At 39.4% G+C, this 24,337-nt stretch overlaps 1 protein-coding gene across 2 annotated transcripts in view; it reads right to left on the bottom strand.

Moving 5' to 3' along the window:
* CDC16 (cell division cycle 16) overlaps positions 1–14,061 on the bottom strand; it is a 29,358-nt gene extending 15,297 nt beyond the window's left edge. For both annotated transcript variants that reach the window (XM_036454819.2, XM_036454820.2), the window contains exons 1-11: positions 13,876–14,061; positions 10,776–10,830; positions 10,579–10,676; positions 9,382–9,420; positions 8,559–8,699; positions 6,671–6,830; positions 5,185–5,276; positions 4,594–4,727; positions 3,077–3,156; positions 1,967–2,016; positions 1,038–1,111 (exon numbers count right to left, since the gene is read on the bottom strand). In XM_036454819.2, the coding sequence (XP_036310712.1) occupies positions 1,038–1,111; positions 1,967–2,016; positions 3,077–3,156; positions 4,594–4,727; positions 5,185–5,276; positions 6,671–6,830; positions 8,559–8,699; positions 9,382–9,420; positions 10,579–10,676; positions 10,776–10,830; positions 13,876–13,923 (971 nt within the window). In that variant the 5' untranslated portion in view covers positions 13,924–14,061. The remainder of the gene's footprint in view (positions 1–1,037; positions 1,112–1,966; positions 2,017–3,076; positions 3,157–4,593; positions 4,728–5,184; positions 5,277–6,670; positions 6,831–8,558; positions 8,700–9,381; positions 9,421–10,578; positions 10,677–10,775; positions 10,831–13,875) is intronic.
* Positions 14,062–24,337: the final 10,276 nt, after the last annotated feature.

Below are 24,337 nucleotides of genomic sequence, written 5' to 3'. Positions count from 1 at the left end.
TATAAAGGGTGAGATTCACACTTCCTAGCATTTTATTTTCTAAATTTTCTTTCACCCAAATGTTCCCTGTTTCATGTAGAGTCCATTACTGAATTAGCACACTAATTCAAAGAAGCATAGCTCAAAGAACAATTACAATACACATCATCTTCTTATTCCAGGAAGCAGCACAAGCAAGGTTTTCTAAAATACTTTACACAACTAACAGAGGGCTCTCCCTATTTTCTTCCCAGTGCAGGATCCTTTCATGTCAACTTATTAATTTTCCCAGCAATCCTGGGATACAAGTATTATATCATTTCCATTAAAAAAAAAATAGAGAAATTAACTTTCCCAAGGGGCTGTGGCTAGCAAATGTTGGAACTTGGATGAGAATTCAAGACAGTGTCCAAAGTTCACATGTTTTCCTTTATATCCACTTTCTATTTTATTTACATGGAGGATATCACAAGTATCATTACATTTTTAATCTTTATTAATTAATTCTTCACAGATATTTTCCTGTACTTGAATAATTGAATAATACAGGTTAAGTAGATTGATTGGGCTGCATGGAGTTCCTTAATCTAAAACCACAGCAGGTCCTTATATAAGCCAGTTCCCTATACCAAGAATTCTGTTTTATAGTCACTTTTACTGATCCTAATCCCACGTAAAGTTTTATGTAACTTCACAACTATTAATAAAAGACATTCTAAAAGTAAGCAGTTAATAGTGTCTCTGTAAATGAAAAACAGAACCTTTCAAACTATTTTATAATGTTCTCTACTACTTCACATTTCTCATTTATATATAAATAAAAAAATATGTTACAAGATCCTTGAAAACAAGGTCTACACCACTGATTACTTTGATCTCCCTCATGACATCGTATAAAATCAAGGTACATAACTAATGCAACTGAACTAAATCTGCCAAAGAAAACATTTTTCCTTTTACACTGCTTTTAAAATACTTTCTATTTATTGCATTAAGCAGATGAGCAAAAAATCTCTCTACAGGTTCATTACAGAGCAAGGAAGACAATAAATTCGTACCTGAGATATCTTCTGGCATGTTCATTCTTATGACCAACCATGAGATAATAGCATCCCACTGCAAACCAAGAAACCTACAAAGTTCAAAATTTACCATGACCAAAGATTTTGAACGAAAAACATCTAGCAAATTAGGCCAGAGGGTGGATTAGGCGTTCCATCCCATATTCTAGTTCAAGTTAGAAGAGAATCACATCTTCACAGCCCTTCCTCAAGAGGCCTTCAATCACTTCCCTGCAGCATTGTACACAAGGCGAGGCTACTGAATACTTCCTATTTCAAATCCACTCAGTCCTGGCCTCTCACCTGCTCTATGAATCTTCCCTGCCTCTGGTTCCATATTGCTAGCTGACATCTCTTGCACTAGTGTTGCCTCTTAATAAGTTATTTTCATACTGGTCAAGAGTGCAAACTGACACTTAGACCCTGATTCTTGACTTCTGTTTTTAAGGACACAGTTTCTGGTTCCACTTTCAGTTTCACAGTTCTGATCCATAGCAGTTTGGAAGACATGATGATTTAAATCAGTGCACAATCCAGTAAGGTACCTTATGTATGCAACATGAAAAAGCTACCAAGCATTTGCTAGCATTACTTATGAGAGGTGGGAGTGTGATTTTGACTTTCAATATTTTATTTTTCTGCATGTTGAGTATTTTTAATAATAAACATACATAATTTCTATAATAAAAAAATAAAGATCTTTGTTTTAAGTTATGTTTCAATACACTAAAAAAATACCTTCATGGATTGAGAAAGTTAATGCAGCTTCTATTATCATAAGCACTAGGAGATTCTGCTCCAATACCTCAAAATAAAACATATTTGGCTACATTTAAATATAAGCTGTCTAAATACTAGTTAAGCATTTTCTTTAAATTAAAGTAAGAAAAAACACTTTAATAAATAAATTGTTTATATTTACTTACAGGGTTGCTAGGATATAAATCCACCAATTTATGAGAAAGATAGAAAAGTTCTACATTAGGGAAAAAAAAGAAAAAAATTATTCACATCAAATGAATTTTAAGACATGACTTTCCCCCAGGCATAACTCTTTACAATCATATAAATGTTGTTCTCACAGCAATGATTTCATTCTTTTTTTTTTCTTTCTTTTTAGAATCAAAACTCATTTACCCAATAAAATACAGAAACTCCAAAGGGTGGATACTATGGTTATTTTATTTAAACTCTCTCTCTCTACAATTCTTTACCTGGTGCCCAACTTATAAGTAGGCACTGAGCACTTGCAGAGTGACTAGAAAATTAGAATGACACATAGTAAAGTGCTTCATGGCCCTTAAGAGATTATTTCAAAGTACCTTACCTATCTTAACAACTCATGTCTCTTATTCCAAGGGCCTGTCATGGACCATCTTAAATACCTACAACCAGTTCAGTTGACCAAACTTTCGAGTTTATAATTTCCTCTTGAATAATACGTGAGTCCTTGGCACATCATGATTATGTTTCCTACATGCAGCCTTGAATTCATTAGGCCAGGGCAGCTGGAGCATCTGCATCTCCAACAAGCTGCCAGGAGATATGATGCTGTCGGTCATAGGCCACACGTGAAGCGGCAGGGATTTGGAGTTAGCGTGACTGGCTTTTCCTTTCAACAGGACTCATTATTCAGCCTAAAAGATTTAAAGGCGAATACAGGCCAAACACAACTAAATATTTCCAAAATGTTAAGATATGGAAAACCTGAGCAAAAAAAAAAAAAAATCTGCCTGCTTCCAACTTCAAAAAAGTTATTGACTTTTGCCGTATCAGTTTGCTTAAAAATTTTACAGAAAAGAGAAAAAAGGCAGAACTGCCACTCAACACTTAAACCACAAATTACATTTGAGACGAGGGAGCAGGAAGCAGGGATAAAGAAACAGAGTGTTCTGTTGAGATAACAGAATAGACCATTGGTTGCTTTGATAAGCATTTCTTATCCCAGTTGTTATTTTTATTATGTTATAACCTATGACTTCAATTATCCAGGACTTGTGAGATAAAATTTCAGGAGTTAACAGAAAAATTCTTACCATTTGCTTTATTCAGCTCCACAAGTGTTCCTATATGTACAGGTAAACAATTTGCATGGAAAGGATCTTTTTCCATTACTCTGAAAGTTAAAGCAACACATTACTATCCCAGAAACAACACAATACTCATTATAATTATGATTCAGTAGTCATTACAGCATTATGTACAATATTGAGGATTTTATTAATTTTTTAATTTCTTAACACATTATCCTATATAATCCCATATAATAAAGAGGTAATATGCAAATTGACCATCACTCCAACACATAAGATGGCTGCCACAAGATGGCCAGCAGGGGAGGGCAGTTGTGGGTGATCAGGTCTGCAGGGGAAGGCAGTTAAGAGTGACTGGGCAGACAGGGGAGGGCAGCTGGGGGGGACCAGGCCTACAGGGGGGGCAGTTGGGTGGGATAAGGCCTGCAGAAGAGGGCAGTTGGGGGCAAACAGGCCAGCAGGGGAGAGAAGTTAGGGGCGACCAGGACGGTAGGAGAGGGTGGGGGCGACCAGGCTGACAGGGGAGGGCAGTTAGGGGTGACCGGGCCTGCAAGGGAGGGCAGTTGGGAGCAATCAGGCCTGTAGGGGTGAGCAATTTGGGGCAACTGGCCTGCAGGGGAGGACCGTTGGGAGTGACCAGCTTGCAGGGGAGGGCAGTTGGGGGCAATTGGCTGGCAGGGAACAGTTAGGCATCAATTAGGCTGGTAGGGGAGTGGTTAGTGGGTAATCAGGCTGGCAAGGGAGGGCAGTTAGGGGCAATCAGGAAGGCAGGCAGATGAGCAGTTGGGAATCAGCAGTCCTGGATTGTGAGAGAGATGTCTGACAGCCCATTTATCCCTGATCCCACTGAGATCGGGCCAAAACGGCAGTCAGACGTCTCTCAAGGGGTCCCAGATTGGTGTGGGTGCAGGCTGGACTGAGGTGCATGAATTTCATGCACAGGGCCTCTAGTTAGGTTATAAGTGAAAAGGAAAATTCTGATATGGAATGAAAATATATATCACATACATTTACTTTAAATCATTAGAACTGTAACATTAAATAAGTAGTCCAATTATTTAGAAGGATCAAAAACAATGTAAAATATAAAATAGATACAAGTATTTATCAATTAAAATTTTTGTGAATTTAAGAATTTATGCAACCCTAAAGATCTATTAAAAATGGTATGTATGATTTAGTAAAGAACAAGTTTGAACTATGTACACTGGAAAACTTGAAAGATGGGTTGGCTAGTCGGTGTGCCTGACTGAACACTAGTACCTCTTGGATTTTATTAATCTCTAACAAAGAAGAGATTCATAAAACTAGCCAAAATGGTATTTTCAAACTTGCAGACTATCAAAGACTGAAATGAGGGACATGTATACTCCCCAGTTAGTGGAATAACCCTCTATGGTATTCTGCAGAGTAGTAAGGGCAACTTAATTACCATCAATTAATTCAAGATTACTCAGAAAGCATGCCCCATGCATATTTAGATGAAATGTTCCTAAACAAAAATAAACAGATATACTTACACAGAAGTAAGCTTGTAGCACATTTTAAAATCACAGTTATAATAATGTCTTTCAGCTAACGATACTACCACATCCAGATTTTCTTGCAAACCATCTACAGACTCGGGGATGATAGTTTCACTGGGTTTGTTATACTGAAACAGAGGAAGAAATGTAAACTCAATGAGCTATACCAAGTCAAAAGGCAGATTCAATCTGACCCAAGTGTTTAAAGGATTTACATAAGGACACATAAGAGCCTCTGGAAACATTTTTAACTGCAAGACTCATCAGTACTCCTCCCAATGGGCTCAATTTTATCACAGAATTCCATACAGGAAGTATTTGACAAAGTAGTTCAGGACGCATAAGAAAAAAAATCCTCATTTTCATGCAACATGATTCCATTTATCTGATAGTTCAATCTTTTAGTATAAGTCCCTGGGATGAAGACATATTTTTTGAAGCTTTTTTTAAGAAATCTAAATCCATTCTTGCAAATGTGTTAGATTAATAAAAATTTCTAAAAATTTAACTACTAAAAAAATAGAGGCCAAATTGAATGAAAGAAATAAGATACTCGCATAATGCAAATACTGTGTTTTTACTTACCTTTTTTAATTTGTTCTCAAATAGAAAACGTAGCAATTCCTGTTCTTCAGTACAGAGCTTATTAAGAGGTAGTGATTCAAGGAGTTCTTTTTCTTAAAAACATTGAGAAAAAAATAATGTCATCACAATATTTATGGGGGCAGGGGAGTCAGTAATAAAAAATATTCTTCTATAGTTCTTGTCTAAATAAGTCAAACTCAAAAAAGAAAATAACAAGATAAAAATATACTAGAAAAATCTAGGACAGTGGTTCAGGCCCAGGTGATGAGGACTACCTGAAGGGCCATGCTACTGCCAGGCCATTCCCCAGCCCCAGCACCACTGCACTTTGCATGGACAATTCTCTGTGGTGTTGGCTGTCCTGTGCGCCACAGGAGATTCAGCAGGATCTCTGGTCTCAACCCACTAGCAATCAGTAGCAACCTCCCTCCTCCCTCCCCACCCCCCACCCCCAAATTATGTCAATCAAAAATGTCCCCAGATACTGCTCAATGCCTCCTAGGAGGCAAAATCACCCTGTTTGAGAACCACTGCACTAGACTAAAGTATGTTTGAATCTCATTAATATAACATCCCCATTTTCTGTTTCCTTTGCTTATCCACCTCACATCACTGCCGATGCTCTAGGTCAGTGATTTTCAACCTTTTTCATCTCATGGCACATACAATCTAACTACTAAAATTCTGCGGCACACCAAAAAATATATTTTTTGCCGATCTGACAACAACAAAAAAAAAATAGGTAACTTTTGATTCATTACACTAAATGGCTATTGTGTTTGCTGGGGGGAGCTGAGGCAGAGGTGGTTAAGGGGCGACTAGGTCAGCCAGAAAGGGCAGTTAAGGGTGACTTGGCAGGCAGATAGGTGAGTGGTTAGGAGCCAGCAGTCCCAGATCATGAGAGGGATGTCCAAAATGAAGAGGATACAGTCTGGGCTGGCTGTTGTCATTTTCTTATTTGACAATCTAAGGGAGAAGAGGGCTAAATAGGTATTACTTTAGAATTTTTCTTACGGCATACTGGTTGAAAATCGCTGCTCTAGGGCAATGGTTCTTGGCCCTTATTGTCCCATAGGATCATTTGGAAACCTTAAATCATGCCAGAGCATCCCCACCAGAGATTTTGATTCATCTGGTCTAGAGCTGGAACCTGTACACTGAGGTTTTTAAAGCTCCTTGGGAATTTAAATGCAGTCAAGTTGAGAGCCATGTAATCAGATACTGAAATCTTGTTTATATTACCTCAAATCACTTCTCAAAAATATGGTCTTATCACATCACAATCCCTAAGGATTCTAACAGCAACAGGAACTGCCCAGTATTGTACTCTGTAATGCACATCATATTTGAAGACACTAAGGAAGTTAATAGGTCTATTTAAATCTAAATCTGTACAGAGCCTGCTGTTGACTCACAGATTTCAGGGGGAAAACACATAAAAAGAATATCAATTGTGCTAAACATACAAACACCTGAGTTTCCAAACCTTCTTGGGCTGTCAACATGTGGTGTGACGTCAAAAGATCAAATGCTTCAAAACAATAGACATCAAGCTTCAAAGCTTCTTTGTAGCTATAGGTAGCTAGGGTTCGGTTATCTAGAGCGTCATAGATTTTCCCTCGTAAAAGACAAATAGAACTCTTTATCTGTTGGAAAAATATGAGTCACATACTAAGCCAATAATATTAAACTTAATTTATCAAAAATTTTATATAATCTGAAGGCCCAGGACTTTTTTTTTTTACTCTAAAAGGATTTTTCCACCCCACTGTCAGACATAGTATAAACAGAAACATGAAGGCAGATAAAACTTCTCTAATCTATCTTCCCTAGGCTCTCCTCACTTCAGTACTTCTTTATAGTGAAGATGTCACTCTACTTTTTTCATTACCTTTTTTTCTCAAATAGAGTAAGGATTTTGAGATCGTACACAGCACACATATACTGAATCAAACTTTAACAGTTTGATAGGTAGGTCTCTATGAAAGGATCTTAGTAACTATTAGAAAACTGGCAGCAATGTAGCATAGTGGTTAGGAGCGTGGCTTTCTGGAACTGAACAGACTTGAGTTCAAATTCCAGTTCTGACACTTAGTGACCTTGGACAAGTGATGTAACCGCTCTTGGCCTCAGTTTCCTTTTCTCACCTAAATTACAGGGCTCTATGAGGAGTAGAGGTGATAAGTCTCTGCAGAGCTAGCACATGGTATGGTGCTTACACAGTAGTTACCTCACCATCATCATTAACAAGAGAATGTAAAAATCTAATTGATATTCCAGACTCTGAATCTCAAGAAACACATAACTGAGCTTAAAGGCTAAAACTGGTACAGGGCTGAAGAATATTCATTATAAAATCAAAATTTAAAAAACACTGGAGTACCTTATGAGAGAATCTTAGACCTATGTAGTATCCAATAAGTTATTTTTTAAAAAGCACTTTAATAATACATTACAAAGAAATCATGTATTTCTTAGCAGGTAAGTTAATGGATAAGAAGTCCAAAGATAATAATAATACCAAGCTCCCTCACAAATGCATTTCTTGGCAGAAAAATGAATGTGTACTTCTTAGTATATAAAATATACAAACAGTACAAAAGAGAGAGAAACACCTAAAAATGTTTAGTATTCCTATATTTTTTAGGTGACTTACAAGTTCTTTATTAACAGTTATAAAAAATAACTAGAAAAATGGGGGAAGTGATGATAACGACTACACAGTCCAGGGTTTCTTTCTGAAGTAACAATGTTCTACAGTTGCTAAGGTGAGGGTTGTACAGCTCTGTGAATATACTAAAAGCCAAGCAACTGTACATTTTAAATGAATGAATTGCATGACATGTGGATTATTTATCAAGAAAGCTGTTAATGAAAAAAGGAAAAAAGAATAACAGTCCAGATTAGTAATCTGAATGTAGATGTCACCTATATTATATAATCTCTGCCAGCAAGGAATTAGCAATTTCATGCAGATAGAAAGTATACAAACTGAAATACACAAATATCATAAATAAAAACACCAAACCACCCCATAGAAACCACCTATGGTAATCAAAGTTTCTTGGGAGCAGGTATAAACACTGTTGAAACTTAGTAAGGGTAAAGGCTATGCCACCTGTGGGAAGTAGTTTTAGGCATCAAATGGAAGGAAGATCTCAAATCAGCCTAGTTCAGACTCAAGCATCTAAGAAGATAATTATCGCTTCCAACTGATGGCTCAAAAATGTCTCAAAATCGTTTTGAATTTTGGAGGGCAAATTAAGTAGGCAACCAACATATTTTAACATGGTTTACTCAAGTAAAATAAAATAATTTATTCTTGTTACTTCTTACTCATGTTACTGAAACATGCTTATTATAATATTACTTACTGAGGACTGTGACATTTCCCAGTCATTGGGGGTGTCTTTCAAACCACTGTCATCCTTTAAATACTTCTCAAATAATCGTTTGTTGATAGGCTCCTCCATATCAAGAATATCGAGAGCCTGCTGATGCTCTTTCGCAGCATACTATGTAAAAATCAGAAATACTGTTCGTCAGCCATGATTTCAAACACTAGATTTAGACACAAATACTGCAGACTTCATGGATTTTTTTAAAGAAAGAGATTATGGGAGAGAAACACTGATTGCTGCCTCTTCTATGTGCCCCGACCGGGATGGAACCTACAAATTAGGTATGTGCCCTGACTGGGAATCAAACCCACAACCTTTTAGTGTATGGAATAACACTCCAACCAACCAGAACACTTGACCAGGGCAATACTATAGATTTTAAAAGGTTTACGAATATTATACCCATTCATTGCTTAAATTGAAAAGTGTCTAACCCAAACAGTGTGCTCAGACATCAGAGAATCGACCCATGAACCAGGAGGTCACAGTTTGATTCCTGGTCAATTTACATGCCTAGGTTTTGGACAAGAGGCAGCCAACCGATGATTCTCTCTCCCTCTCCCATCCTCTCTGAAATCAATAAAAACATATTTTAAAAAATTAATGTCTAAGTGGAATTTTCTTCATGCAAGTGGAGAATCAATATTTTATAGCAAATAATATTAAAGAACATTTCCTCACAAAATATTAATCCACCAAACTCCATCATTAGAATTCTTACACATATGTGAGAGATGCATAACATTCACATAATTAAACTTTTACCAAATAAAAAGAAAACGGAAAGGATACTTACATGGCATCTAGCTGCAAGGTAGCGGCAAGATTCATACAACTAGAAAAGAAATTAATCTATTAAAATAGTGGTCAAGGTACTGTGCATCTTCACTCTAAAAGAAAACTGTGAGGATGAAATAAAGCTAGTTTGATAATTTTTCCTTTTACTCTTGTAGAGAAAAAAGAAAAAAAAATCCAGTCTTTTTTAACCCACACCCATCATAAAACCTACTGTTTACTAGGCACCGAGGATTCAAAAAGGAGTAGGGGCCTGTCCTCTGGGAAGTTAAAGCAGGGGAGACATAAACATAGCAGTTTCTTGCACAACGGAAAGAGGACATAAAAAGTTCTTGCCACCTGAGGAAGAAAACATCTGCAGGGGAGAAGGTAAGTGAGGAGTTACTCAGCATTCTAGGCACTGAGTCTGAATATTTGCCACTAGTACAAGGTAGTACAAGTATTCAGCACGTGCTGCATGTACTGATGTTGGTAGGCAGTTAGAAGCAGACTGGTGAGAAATCATAAAGGAGTCTATTAATGCATGTGATTTTATCCTATAGGAAATGGGAAATCACTGAACGATATTGTCAGTGGCACCATTGGATCTGTGTTTTAGGAAGACCATCCCTGTGAGAATTTAAAAAATGAACTGGAGCCTAAACCGGTTTGGCTCAGTGGATAGAGCATCCGCCTGTGGACTGGAAGGTCTCAGGTTCGATTCTGGTCAAGGGCATGTACATTGGTTGCGGGCACATCCCCAGTAGGAGGTGTGCAGGAGGCAGCTGGTCGATGTTTCTCTCTCATCGATGTTTCTAGCTCTCTATCCCTCTCCCTTCCTCTCTGTAAAAAATCAATAAAATATATTAAAAAATAATAAAAAAAATAAAAAACGAAGGTGGGGAGTGGGAAAGATGTTACTGGAGAAAAGAGACAAGAGAAGAGACAAAAAACAACAAACCAGACAAATTAAAGGCCTGACACGTATGAGTGGTGACAAGGTAGAAAGAACTATCCATAATTTCAGAGCTATTTTAGAAAACAGAATTTTCAAAACTTGGTGATTAGAGGTGGGAAGGAAAAGCAAAGTGACTGAGATTAGAAATAGCAAAATTAAATCCTTTTAAATAATTTTCACATAAAACAAACACCTACAATACTAATTTAAGGACAGTCTTAAAAAGCTCTGAAAAGCTTTAACGTTCATACAATCACTTACTTTATCTAGTTTTCGTGACCGAAGTGCATGAGCTGCTCGATGATACTGTGCTGTCAGGTAAAGACACTGAGCCAACCAATAAATGTCCTGGGGTTCCTCTGGAGGAAAAAAATCACTGAATTGGTCAGAGGTACAAGGTAAAATAGAAATATTTTTAAATATACAGAAATTTAAAAAAATTAGAGTTTGTTACTTACCGTGAGAGAGTGAAGCTACTTTATCTGCCCAAAATAGAGCACTTTGATATTGTTGCTGTATAAGAAAAAAACGAGAATTTCCCTGTTACTTCAACTTTTATTATTTTTATTTTATTTTATTTTATTGATTTTTTACAGAGAGGAAGGGAGAGAGATAGAGAGCTAGAAACGTCGATGAGAGAAAAACATCAACCAGCTGCCTCTTGCACACCCCCTATCGGGGACGTGCCCGCAACCAATGTACATGCCCTTGACCGGAATCGAACCCTGGACCCCTCAGTCCGCAGACCGATGCTCTACCGCTGAGCCAAACCGGTTTCGGCTGTTACTTCAACTTTTAAACAAATATCTAATATTATTAGAATGCAGTATTTTTTTACATGTAGTAGGAGCCTGTCATATCTTTATCTTATATCTCAGCTAGGTAAGTTTCATTTCAATGATGTAATAAAAAATTATTGTAAGATCATTACATATACAGTTCAACAAGGCAGTTTTTAAAAAAATAAACTTATACGCTGCAAAAATGTATCAGCAGGTACTAGCATAAAAACAGAGATATAGGTCAATGGGCTAGAATGGAGATCCCAGAAATAAATCCTTACTTATATGGTCAATTAATTATGACGAAGGAGGCAAGGATATACAATGGGGTAAAGATGGTTTCTTTAATAAGTGGTACTAGAAAAAACAAAGAGAAAGAGAGAGAGAGAGAGAGAGAGAGAGAGAGAGAGAGAGAGAGAGAGAGAGAGAGAGAGAGACATACACACACACTGGACCACACACAAAAATAAACTCAAAATAGATTCAAGACTTAAACTTGAAGACCTAAAACCATAAAATTTCTAGAAGAAAACCTAAGCAGTAAACTCTGACATCACTCTTAGCAATATCTTTTTAGATATATCTTGGGTAAGGGCAACAAAAGGAAAAATAAACAAAATCCAACCACATCAAAATAAAGTTTTTGCAGTGAAGGAAACCAACAACTACACACACAAAAAAAAAACCCCACAAAAAACAACAACAAAAAAACACACAAAAAGATGACCTACTGAATGGGAAAAAGTATTCACAAGTGGTACATCTAATAAGGTGTGAATACCCAAAATAATCTAAGGAACTCACACAACTTAACACCCAAAACACAAACAATCCAATTTTAAAAATGGGCAGAAAACTTGAATAAAAATTTCTCCAAAGAGGACATACAGATGCCCAATAGACATGAAAAGATGCTTAATCATTAGGGAAATGCAAATTAAAATAAAAATGAGATATCACCTCACTCCTGTCAGAATGGATATCATCAATAGATCAACAAATAAGCGCTGGTGAGAAAATGGATAAGAAGGAAAGCCTTGTACACTGTTGGTGGGATTACAAATTGGTGCAGCCACTATGAAAAACTATAGGGGGGGGGGGGGGGGGGGGGGGAGGACTGTATCGAGTTTCCTTAAAAAATGAAAAACAGAACTATCTTATGACCCAGCAATTCTGCTTCTGGCCAAACCATGGGTATTTATCTAAAGAAAACCAAAACAATTCAAAAAGTTACATGCATCCCTATGATCATTTCAGGATACTCACATCAGCCAAGATATGGACGTAACCTCGTTTATATCAGTATGATAGATGAGAGCACAAAGAAGATATGGTGGGGGGGGGGGGTGGAGGGAGAGGGGGGAAGAGGATTTCCCAAAAAAATTTGCAACAACATGTATGGACCTAGAGGATTAAGTGAAATAAATCAGACAGAGAAAGGCAAATATGGTATGATTTTTCTAATAAATGGAATCTAAAAAACAAAAACAGGACCTTAGATATACAAAACAAGCTGATAGTTGTCAAAGGAGGGGGCTAAGGGAATGGAAAAGAATAGTTTTATTTTTTTAATATATTTTTTTTTTATTGATTTTGTACAGAGAGGAAGGGAGAGAGATAGAGAGTTAGAAACATCGATGAGAGAGAGTCATCAATCAGCTGCCTCCTGCACACCCCCTACTGGGGATTTGCCCGCAACCAAGGTACATGCCCTTGACCAGAACCGAACCTGGGACCTTTCAGTCCCCAAGCCTACGCTCTATCCATTGAGCCAAACCGGTTTCGGAAGAAAAGAATAGTTTTAAAAACAGAAAAACAAAAACAAAAAACTATGAGCAGGTATCTAAAATAGTAGGAAATTTAAGTGATTATTTTGTAGTATCTAGTCATTAGCAATGGTTCTCAATTTTTCTACAATCTTTGCCTCAGTCCTCCAGGATTCAAACTAGGAACTCAACTGCCCAAGTGGGAGGAGGAATGCTAATAGATGGCGACAAATCTGCTCAATGTTAAGTGCCCCAAGGGTGGCAAGCAGGCCTGTCTCATTTCTCACAGCATCCCCAGCGCCACAGAAAAGTGCTCAGGAAGCATGTGTTCAACTGACTCACCGTGAACCAAGACAGAGCCCTCCAAAGCACTGCGAACATTTGGCAGCATCATTTCACAACCAATCCTCAACATCTCTCATTGCACATGCTTTCCTCTCCTTTGGCTTCCAATTTATTGGGAGAGCATTCATTTTACTAAAACTTAAGTGACACCCTATTTTAAACGGATGCTGTTGATTCTGGAGACACTTCTTTCTCAAACACAGAAGCTTGCTGTTCGCTGGAGGGCCATGCAGGGAACACAGTTTACCTTGCTGATTTGAGGCAACAGGCTTGTTGGTATCTTTATTCGCTTACATTCGGCCAAGTATGAATGACAACTTCTCCCAAATTTTCTATTAGCTAGCTAAATTCAAAGGCCACCCTGCAACTTTCCTCCTAAAAATAATTCTTCAATTTCCACTCAACCTAAGTGTGCATTGAGCACCTCCTGTGTGCCCAGGGGTTAGGCCGGCAGCCGACAGGACCTCGTGTACTTGTAAGGCTCACCCTGAGTTTAGGGAGCTTTCCTTTTCAGTGCTCCTCGTCCTCTCGGCCGCAGAGACAGCCAGGCCCGGCTGGACCCTGCACCACCAAACCCCAAACCGCAGCTCCCCCGGAGGAAAAGGGCCGGGGCGAGCTCCCCTCACGACTCCCGCGGCCCGCGCTCCCCGAGTCGGTCCGCCCACCTGGTCCAGGTACTGCCGAACACGCTTCCGCAGCCGCTCCAGGTTCATGGCCGCGCTGCGGGGAGTCCGGACCAGCGCCCTCCGCCGCACACCTGCCTTCCCGCTGCCCGCCGAGCACACCCGGATCCCAGCCCCTAATCCCGGCAGAACTGACAGACTCCGCGCTGCAGCCGCCTAGCCTCTTCCGGTCCGGGCCTGGCCTCTAGCCGGAAGTTCTCTGCAAATGCGTCCCCTCCAGAAACGGAGCGCCGCGCTGCTTGGTTCCGAGGGGCTCTCTTAGCCGTGGGTGGCCGGGGGTTTGTGGGAGACCTGGGTGCCTTTTTCTCTGCGACTGGAGCGCCTCTTTCAGATAGTCTTTTGGCAAACAAACCCAAAAGGTAAAGAACATTTTGATAAAAAAAACAATAAAAACTAGAAAAACCTTGATCTAGTCAAACTTTGAATCCATACATTGGAATGTTATGCAGCAATAAAAACGAATTAAGTGTTGACCCATGCAGTATGCTTAGTGAAAGAAGCCAGTCACAAACGGCCACGTATGTATGATTCCACGGACAGAGATTCTCTCACCTACTAAAACCTTACTCAAGCTCCCTTATCAGGAAAAAGGCTACACTCTTTATCAACTAGGCCTGACTTTAGGACTTGCATGTGCTTTTATGCATCATCCAATTTTATTAAGAATTCTGTAAGTTTAGCCAGAATCCCCCTCCCATACATCAACAAATTCCTCACCCCTTTCCATTCCCTACATGATATCTGATCACCCTGGCCTGCCTTCAGCAAGAATTCTGTTAGATCAGTTTAGACAGAATCTGAGAGCAAATGCTGGGGGAGAATGTGAGAAGAGGAACATAAATAGAATTTCCTCCATTAGTCAAACCACCCATGAGCTTGTAAACATTTGGCAGAGTTCTAATTTTGTTTCCTAATCTTCAATTGCTATCTAAAATGGGTCTCACCAGGCCTGGCCTGTATGGCTCAGTGGTTGAGCATCAACCTATGGGCCAGGAGGTCATGATTTGATTGCTGGTCAGGGCACGTGCCAGGTTGCAGGCTGGATCCCCAGTGTGGGGTGCTCTCTCATCATTGATGTTTCTCTCTCTCTTCCTCTCCCTTTCTCTGAAACCAATAAAAAAAAATTTTTTTTTTTTTTAATGGGTCTTACCAGGCTCATGTCAAGGTGTGGACAGGGCTGTTTTCCTTCAAGAGGCTCTAGTGGAGAATACAGTTCTTCACCTTTTTCAGCGTCTAGAGGCCATCAGCATTCATTCGTGGCTTCTTCCTCCAACTTCATTGCCAGCAGAGTAGTATCTTCCAATCTCTCTCTGACTCTGAGCCTCCCTCCTGCCTCTCTCTTTCACTTACAAGGACCTTGTGATTACAGTGCACTCCTCCAAATAACCCAGAATGATTGCTTCATTTAAAATCCTTAATCACACCTGCAAAGTCCTTTTTGCCATTTGAGGTAATATATTCACAAGTTCAGGAACTAGACGTGGGCACCTTGGGGGATGTTATTCTGCCCACCACATTACCTAACCACCAAAAGGCATGCCTTTATTACAACGAGATATATATTGAGATATATACAATGAAAATTCACCCTTCCAACTGGAAACCAACTCAAAGTACATGGACAACCTTTTCCAGGACCATCTTTTCTTTCCAACACTGTAGCCAAGTGATTTACCTACTCCTTATTTGAGGACTGCTGTGGGGTGGGGAAGGAAAACCTCTTAAATGCAGCCAGAGGCAGACTTGTAGTAAAAGTGAAGGCCAAGGAAGACATATGAAAAAACAGAATCATCCTGCAGGGCCACACCATGGGGGATGCAGCAAGTGTGTTGTTTGGTGAGAAAGGGGGCAGAGGAGCTAAACTGCCTTGGTTCAGGTTTTGGGGAAGTTTCTCAACCTCTCTGTGTGTCATTTTCCTCATCTGTGAAAGGGGGATGATAATAGCTCACACCCATACCAGGGGTGGGGAACATCTGGCCTGTGGGCCATGTAAGTCCTGGGAAATCATTTGGTCTGGCCCTGGCAAGGCACTAGGGGTGAGTTAATTAAATGTTAGACCAAATGTAGGCTAATTTTTAAGTTGACAATTTTGTATGACCCATGAATGATGTAATAAATATCCAAATGGCCCTTGGCAGACAAAAGGTTCCCCACCCCTGCCTTATAGAACTGATGTACGCCAGGAGTCAATAAGATAATTCATCCAAAGTGCTTAGAATAATATAGAAACATTTTCTTATAATTACAAATAATGCAGGGTGGGCCAAAAGTAGGTTTACAGTTGTGAATATGTGAGTTTATTCTTATACTATTATTTATTAATTTGTATTATTTTCCATGTGAACAACTATAAACCTACTTTTGCCCCACATTCTATGTATATCTGTATATATTGAATTGCATTACATTATACATTTTTAATTTAAATAATTTTTAAATTACAGTTGGCATACATTGTTATGTTCATTTCAGGTGTACAACCCAATGGATTGAACATAATATAACTTATTATGTGATCATCCCAATGAATCGTGTACCCATGTGACACAAACAGATATTTATTTGAATATTATTTACTATCTTCCCTATGCTGTACTTTACATCCCCATGACTATTCTGTAACAACCAATTTATACTTCTTAATCCTTTCACTTTTTTCATTTATCCTCCCAACTCCCCTCATATCCAGCAACTGTCAAAATATTCTCTGTATCTATGAGTCCGTTTCTGTTCTGTTTATTTTGTTTTTTAGACTCAGCTGTTGATAGAAATGTATTTATTGTCATGTTATTGTTCATATTTTTAATGTTTTTTCTTCTTCTTAAAGAAGAACCTTTAACATTTCATGTAATACTGGTTTGGTGGTGATGAGCTCTTTTATTTTTTTCTTGTCTGGGAAGCTTTTTCTATGTCCTTCCATTTTTTTATTTTTTATTTTTATAAATGGAAGAGATCTCCCTTTGGAAGATGCCTTAACTATTTAAATATATATATATATATATATATATATATATATATATATATATATATATATATATGTTATTGATTTTTTACAGAGAGAAAGGGAGAGGAATAGAGAGTTAGAAACATCAATGAGAGAGAAACATGGATCAGCTACCTCCTGCACACCCCCTACTGGGGTTGTGCCTGCAACCAAGGTACATGCCCTTGACCAGAATTAAACCTAGGACCCTTCAGTCTGCAGGCTGAAGCTCTATCAACTGTGCCAAACTGGTTAGGTCTGTCTTTTCATTTTAAATAATAGCTGTGAGCCAAGGTTGGCTGCTGATAGTGCTGGACCTGGGACCACTTATTGTGAGATGTAGGGCATGCTGAAGCCAGATGCTACATGTCTGAGAGATTTTAGAAGAGCCTGAAGCATGAGCCAACATAAGTTTTCATATGGAAAAGCCACTGAAAACACCTTGGGTGGACTCCCAGGTTGGGTGGGGCTGAGTCTCAGGGAATCACCAGGGGTGAACAGTGTGAATCTGGTTGATAGAAATTCAGATATGGTGCCCTCCTGCTGGCTCTGTGGGGGAAAGGGGGTGGGGGAGACTCAGAAAAGGAACAATGGCCTCTGCCAGAAAGCTACCCCCACCTCCCCAGCTCTTACCTTGATGCCAGACAATTCAGTTCCTCCCCATATGTCCCTGGTGCCTTTCAAGCTACTGCCCTAGTGATGGAGCTCAAAGGAAGTCAGTCCAAGTGGGAGTGGGTACAAGTAAGTTTGTGTCCAGGCCCTTTAAGAGGAACTGCTTTGGACTCCAGCAGCATGCTGTCTTAGCCACAATCTCTGATGGTTTTTACAGCCTGAAGTTATGAGAACTTCTTTTTAAAAAAATATATTTTATTGATTTTTTACAGAGAGGAAGGAGAGGGACAGAGAGCTTGAAACATCAATGAGAGAGAAAGATCAACCAGCTGCCTCCTGCACACTCCCTACTGGGGATGTACCCACAACCAAGGTATATGCCCTTGACCAGAATTGAACCTGGGATCCTTCAGTCCACAGGCTGATGCTCTATCCACTAAGCCAAACCGGTTTCGGCTAGGGACTTTTTTTCCTGGTACTGGAACCCTGGGCTGAGGGGCAAGTTATGGGGCAGGGACCCCTCACTCCTTAGGGGGTACAACTGAGATATTCCTCTGGATTTTTATCCACAGGGTGTGGGACCAGCTCCTTCCACATGTCCACATCTTCTGCTAGTGGCTTCTTCTTTAAGTCCCTGGTTGTAGTACTTCCACTGATGGTCATTCTGATTTAGTTGTAATTTTGATATGGTTTTGGAAGGATGAGAATACCACATTTACCTACTTCACCATCTTGACCAGAAGCCCCTACATTATATTATTAATTGCATTTATTAGTAGTGATAATAGTAGTAGAAGTTTTGCTAATAAGTCTGAGAGATACAAATTAGCAGCATGAAAATCTGTCCTAGCTATTTCTCAGGGTAATTTCAAAACTAAAGAATTTTCCCTGGCCAGTGGTTGCTAAGTGGTTAGAGCCTTGGCCTGTGCACCACAGGGTTGCTGGTTTGATCCCTGGCCTCAATTTGGGTATGTGTGGGAGGCAACCAATTGATGTGTCCCTCTCAATAACACACTGAACATTTTTTTCCTCTCTCTCTCTCCCTTCCTTCCTCTCCTCTCCCACTTCTCCTCCCCATTCCATTCTATCTAAAAATAATAATAATAATAATAGAAATAATATCCTGGGGTAGGATTAACCACAAAAAATTTAGACAGTTTGTCCAGTTCCATTTGAGGTCATTGTGCCAAGACAGTTCTTATTTACCTTCTGGCCTGCTTGACTTTATGGAATGACTAAAAAGCAGGTTGCCAAACAAAGTTTCTGGGGCCTCAGATAGGCCTGGAGTTTCTCCATTGTAGTAAGGGTGGCCAGGCAATTTGTCATACCTGATTTCTTGCTTTGAGTTTTTACTGAATATTTTTAAATTAACCTAAACATTTTAGTTAAAGTCTTAAGTCTGAGATGAGTAATTAGTAAAATCACAAATATACCCTTAAATTTTCTTTCCATCAAACTAATTTTTAAAAAGACAAAATAAAATAGTGAATTCAGTTTGAATTACAAGCTTTTGATATCTTGATCATGTTGATATTACCCAGATGTGTTTGAAGTTCATACATCTTCTATTTCATTCTGGGCAGCCAAGATCTCAGAATGTTTTCATGTCTTAAAATCTTTGCTGCAAAAGATTTAATAAAGTAAATACATACCTTTGAGGGCACAATTCATCCCTTCTTCCCCCCCCCCCCCCCAAGTTTGTTCTTTTCCGCTCTTGACGGCAGCTCCAGAATCCTCTCCACGGTACTCACATCAACACGAATGCAGAGACATTCAACTCCCTGAAGAATCCAAACATTAGAACATTTCATTTCAGAGTCCTAACCATCTTTAAGGAATAACCAATATCCATATGAGACTCCCCCTCTTCAAAGTCCCTTCCTGTGTAGCATATCTTTCACCTTGCACCTTTCTGTTTTGTGGATGCCAGCCATGTTGTGCTGGGTGGGCTCTGACTCTCAGACGTTTGCCAGGACAGTACCAGGAGGCTGACTCGTTCTGCATCTTGTGCTTTTTTGGGTCACACCCTGAGGGGGCAGGCAGGGCTCTTGCCTATAGTAAAATTTCTATTAATGCATTCCAGAATGCTCTAGTTAATATCATTTTAAAAAATTTCTTTATTGATTAAGGTATCACATATTTGCCCTCAACCTCCCATTCCAATCCCCCCACATACACACTCATGCCCCTCCCCCCTATTGTCCTCAACCACTGGTTAGGTTCTTTTGTATGCACATAAGTCCAAGATCATTTCTTATTTCAGATTTGTTGCTAAAAATATTAATGTTATATCAGTTTACGTTAAGGAGTTAGTAGTGTGGTTGAAGAAGTATGATGCTGGAGGTTTAACCTGAGGAGCATCATTCTAAGATTAGTGATGACAATGTGGCAGTAGATTATAGTACAATAGATATAGAAGGGGGAAAACACAAGAATAAATTAGATGGCTGCTACACACTGAACATTTGTGTGCCTCAAAATTTATATGTTGAAATCTAATAAAGAATTAGATATTACTAATGCCTGCTTTGGACCTGTAATTAAGGAGGTGATCTGTTTTTTGCCCAGCAACTCCAGGCTGCCTCAGCCAGGAAAAAAAGCAGACTTGTCACTTATCTAAAGTCATCCCTTCTTCTTCCTCAGGGACCCTGGTGGCAGGAGATGGTGGGATGACTTTCCCTCACCTCAGATGCTCCATTACTTCGCAGCCAGGCCTCCAATCCTGAGCCTTCCTGGGCCCTTGGTACCAAGGCCCTATTGCATGGCTGGCTAACTGCAGTGTACTCCTATTATGGAAGCAGCAGACATTTATCTCTCTGGGATACCAATATAATCTGGATTTGAATTTGCTTTCCTTGCCTTTCACAGTTTGTGAGATCACCATCTGTGGACTTGGTAACCTCCACATTTGTCTTCAGGGTTCTAACCAAGGATGTGAAGTAAACAATAGCAATTGAGCAATTGAGCTCATCAGATTCACCAGGTACATGGATAGTTGCATCTTTTAGGCAGCAGGAATTTAAGATGTACAGCCATGGCGGATACATGTGTATGTTGGGCACAATATTCCCTTCACCAGCTCCCTCCCACCTACACCCATGACCTGAATATACCAATCAGTTGTCATCACACAGGTGTCTGCTAGAGACTGCTTGCAAGGCCCAGCAGGATGACATGGGGCAGTGGGGAGAGTGGCCTACCTTGTGCTCCTCAAATTGCCTGTCTTTCTGCAGGAGAAATTTCCACTGCCTTCAAAATGGGACATTATAAAGAATAAAGAGAATAGGACATTGATGTCAATCAAGTCACATTTTATATTGCACAATAAAACATTTTTTATCCAAAGAGTCTCAAACTCTTAATTCATGATTTGTCTGGTGTGTTAACTAGTCACCCTGGTCAGGTAGTTCAGTTGGTTAGTGTCATCCTAATACACAAAGTTGCTGGTTTGACACATACAATGAACAACCAATAGGTGCATGAATGAGTGAAACAACAAATTGACCTCTCTCTCTCTCTCTCTGCCCCCCCAATCAATAAATGAAAATTTACAAAAAGAAATAAACTATAAGTATTAACTAGTCTGAAGTCAGCTGAATACTGAAGAACAGCTGCATGATTATATTCTTATCCAATACTAAGTTTTGTGAAATTGCATATGTATAAATTTCTGTTTTACTGGTTAAAAAAAAAAAGATTCCTTCTTTAAACTAGTACATGATATACAATCAGGGGGGAAAAGGCATGAGTTTTTATTTATGACCAGAATATTAAACATCAAGTAGTTTCTCAAGAATTTCTGAAATGAAGAGAGAGCAATACTATTGCTCACTGAATTGAGGAGTGATGTGATATTGTTATCACATGAGAGTAATTTAAGAATTGGTAGATTCCTGTTGGCTGACATTGAGGCTTTGAAATAACTGTTTAGAAGTCAATGATTTGCAAAATGACAGTTCTACAAATTTGGAAATAACTTCTATCTAAACATTAAATCTCGATTTACTGTGCTTTTCTCCATGTCTTGATGTGCTTGCTGCAGGCATGAAATGAAGGGTCTGAACCAAACACCTACTTAAGAGCTGGCCAGTTGGATCCATCTGGCTCCAATGGACTGCCAGTGTCTCCGGCACAGGCAGGCAGTGGAAGTTCAGTGCGCAAGCCCTTCCACCTGTTTGAACACCAGCACCACAAAAAGACTTTGTCTGATGACACAAGGAATGAAGGCTCTTAAGGAAAAACCCAAAATCTTCTCGATTAATAACTGTCCTCTGCATTAACTCTATCCAGATAAATAATGTTTGAGAAATAAATGTGTGTTCATTTAAATGGGAGCTGTCTGTTGGTTTATAAGTGTGTAGCTTATGATACTTGATGAACAGTGAGCCTCATTAAGGATAACTTGCCTGTGCAATGTCATAGAGTCAGTCAGTACCAAACACAGCAGAAGCTCCGATGTTTGACCAACAATGTCCTCTGTTGTCTGACTCATTGGTAACTCTAACTGTGGGGTTTTAAGGCAAATGCAAGTTCTGGGTGAAGTATTTGGGGGTAAATGATTATCTCCAAATCTTCAGAGTATTGCTGACTGTTTGCTTCTGTGACCCTATGTTCACTAGAACACTGAAAAATTACTTCTTTGTTTTGCCTGTCCTCCCACAGTTGAGTGAGCGTGGTATATTATTTTGATTATATTTCCGATATGAAGTACTATTGATTTATTCAATTTGTCAAAGTTTGGGCACATCATTGGAGGCATTTTTTTGACAGTGGGAGGAAAGCTGGGGAAGGAAGGCCTACTCTTGCACGAATTTTCATGCATTGGGCCTCTAGTCTTATAAAACAACAGTCCATAAACTGTGCTGAGGAATTTCTGGTTTTGATGAAAGCAGCACTTGTTGATTGGATGCATTCTTCTTGATTACATCTCAGTTTTCTGGGTTACTTGGTACATAATGGTTGAGAACAACCGATTATGCTGCTACAATTTACAACTTGATGAAGATATTGGGGGACATGTGAGAACAAAGACAAATTAGAGAAGTTGGGGTGTGAGCTCCTTAAAATTCCTCATTAAACTTGAAGAGAGAAAACCTTAAATTGTCCGTAAGAGATTTGGAAATGCTTTGTGGTTTGTCTCTCCACCAATCAGAGCATCTTCAAGTTGGATATGCAGTTCCAGAAAACACCACTAGTGGGTGCCCCTTCTCCATGCATCCATTGGCTTTTTCCCTACGCTCTGAGGGGGACCACAGCTGGCCCGGGGACATTTAATTTTTGTGCAAGTCCCTGGCCAGACAGGTGCTTGGTTAGGCTAGGAACGTTGGAAGTTTATCATGAGGTCCAGGTTAGAGCTTGAGAATCAACAAGGACCACTAGGCTTCTTTTGAATTAAATGAATTAAAATTATTAAAGATTTTGCTGACCTTGGTGCAATCATCAATTTAAATGGAGACTGCAGCTAAGAAATTGAAAGAAAGCTGAGACTCAGAAAGGCAGCAATGGAAGAATTGGAAAGATTGACAGGAGTAAAGAAGTGTCATTATAAGACCAAGGCTAAGATCATGCACACCCTCGTATTCCTATGCATGGATGTGACAGTTGGACAGTAAAGAAGGCTGGTAGGAAAAAAAACAACAACAAAAAACCTGATGCATTTTAGATTCCGGGTTGGAGGAGAGCGCTACAGATACCCTGGACCACCAAAAAGATGAACAAGTGGGTCCTAGAGCAAATTAAGCCTGAACCATCTCTGGAGGCAAAAATAACAAGACTGAAGCTGGCCTATTTTGAGCACATTATGAGAAAGCAGGGTTCTTTGGAAAAGACAACAATCTTGGGAAAAATAGAAGGCAAGAGAAAAAGAAGAAGACCCAATGTGAGATGGATTGACTGTAACAGAAGCCATTGGGTCTCCAGGAGCTGGGCCGGGCTGTTGAGGACAGGACCCGGCGGACATTACATAGTCTCAGGGTCATCAGGAGTTGAAGCCGACTCAATAGCACAAAACGCATAGGAGTTTGAAGGTTGGTTCTATCTGTGGTGTTCCCTGATTGACTAAGAGTTGCATAAAAATTAATGTGGTCCTTAACAATGTATTATTGTTTGCAGTGTTTTAGGATAATATAGTGAGGGGAGAAGACAATTAAACGCTACACAGCAGCCCTAGTTGATAAATACTAGGAGCTTATGCAATTTGGTGAGGAAAATCAAGCCTCACTGGAATGGCTCACACTCAGTGTGGCCCAGAACAGGCTCATCTATGGACCTGAAAAACACAGTGTAATTTGCTTTCTTTCAAGTTATCTTCAAACTCAGCTGCTCTCGTTTCCTGGTGGAGTAAGCTCGTGTCACAAGATCCAGTTTCACTTCTGTTTCTATACTCACCCCTGTTTTTTTGTTTTGTTTTTTTTTTTAATACAACCCAGTTTGTGGAACACATTTTAGCTCAGAGGAGTTTGCTTTTCTGCTGCGCAAGTCTAATCTTCAGGCCAGACCACCACTTCTGGAAGTAAAATGTTATAGACCTTCAGCACTGGAAGAGCCACCCTCACCTGCATTTCCAGAATATTCTCTCGCATTCAAGACTCTATCTACTTGGCAACTAGAGGGGTCTTCTTGTACTCCAAAGCCAAAAATAAATAAATAAATAAATAAATAAATAAATAAATAAATAAATAAATAAGACTGCCCTTGATCATGAGCTCCTTCTTCTCTGTTTGGGAGACAGGAGACACAGGAGCCCCAGGGCAGCCTTATATGGTCCTTTCAGGCACCTTTGGTTGATTTAGTAGCAAGCAAGAGGGTGAGTAATGTAAAACTTGACAAAATAGGCCCCAAATAGACTTT

Source organism: Pipistrellus kuhlii, unplaced genomic scaffold (assembly GCF_014108245.1).
Source record: "Pipistrellus kuhlii isolate mPipKuh1 unplaced genomic scaffold, mPipKuh1.p scaffold_m20_p_3, whole genome shotgun sequence".
NCBI classification, from domain to species: Eukaryota; Metazoa; Chordata; class Mammalia; order Chiroptera; family Vespertilionidae; genus Pipistrellus; species Pipistrellus kuhlii.
Note: the sequence above shows the minus strand (reverse complement) of the source record. Positions and strands in the feature narration are given on the sequence as shown.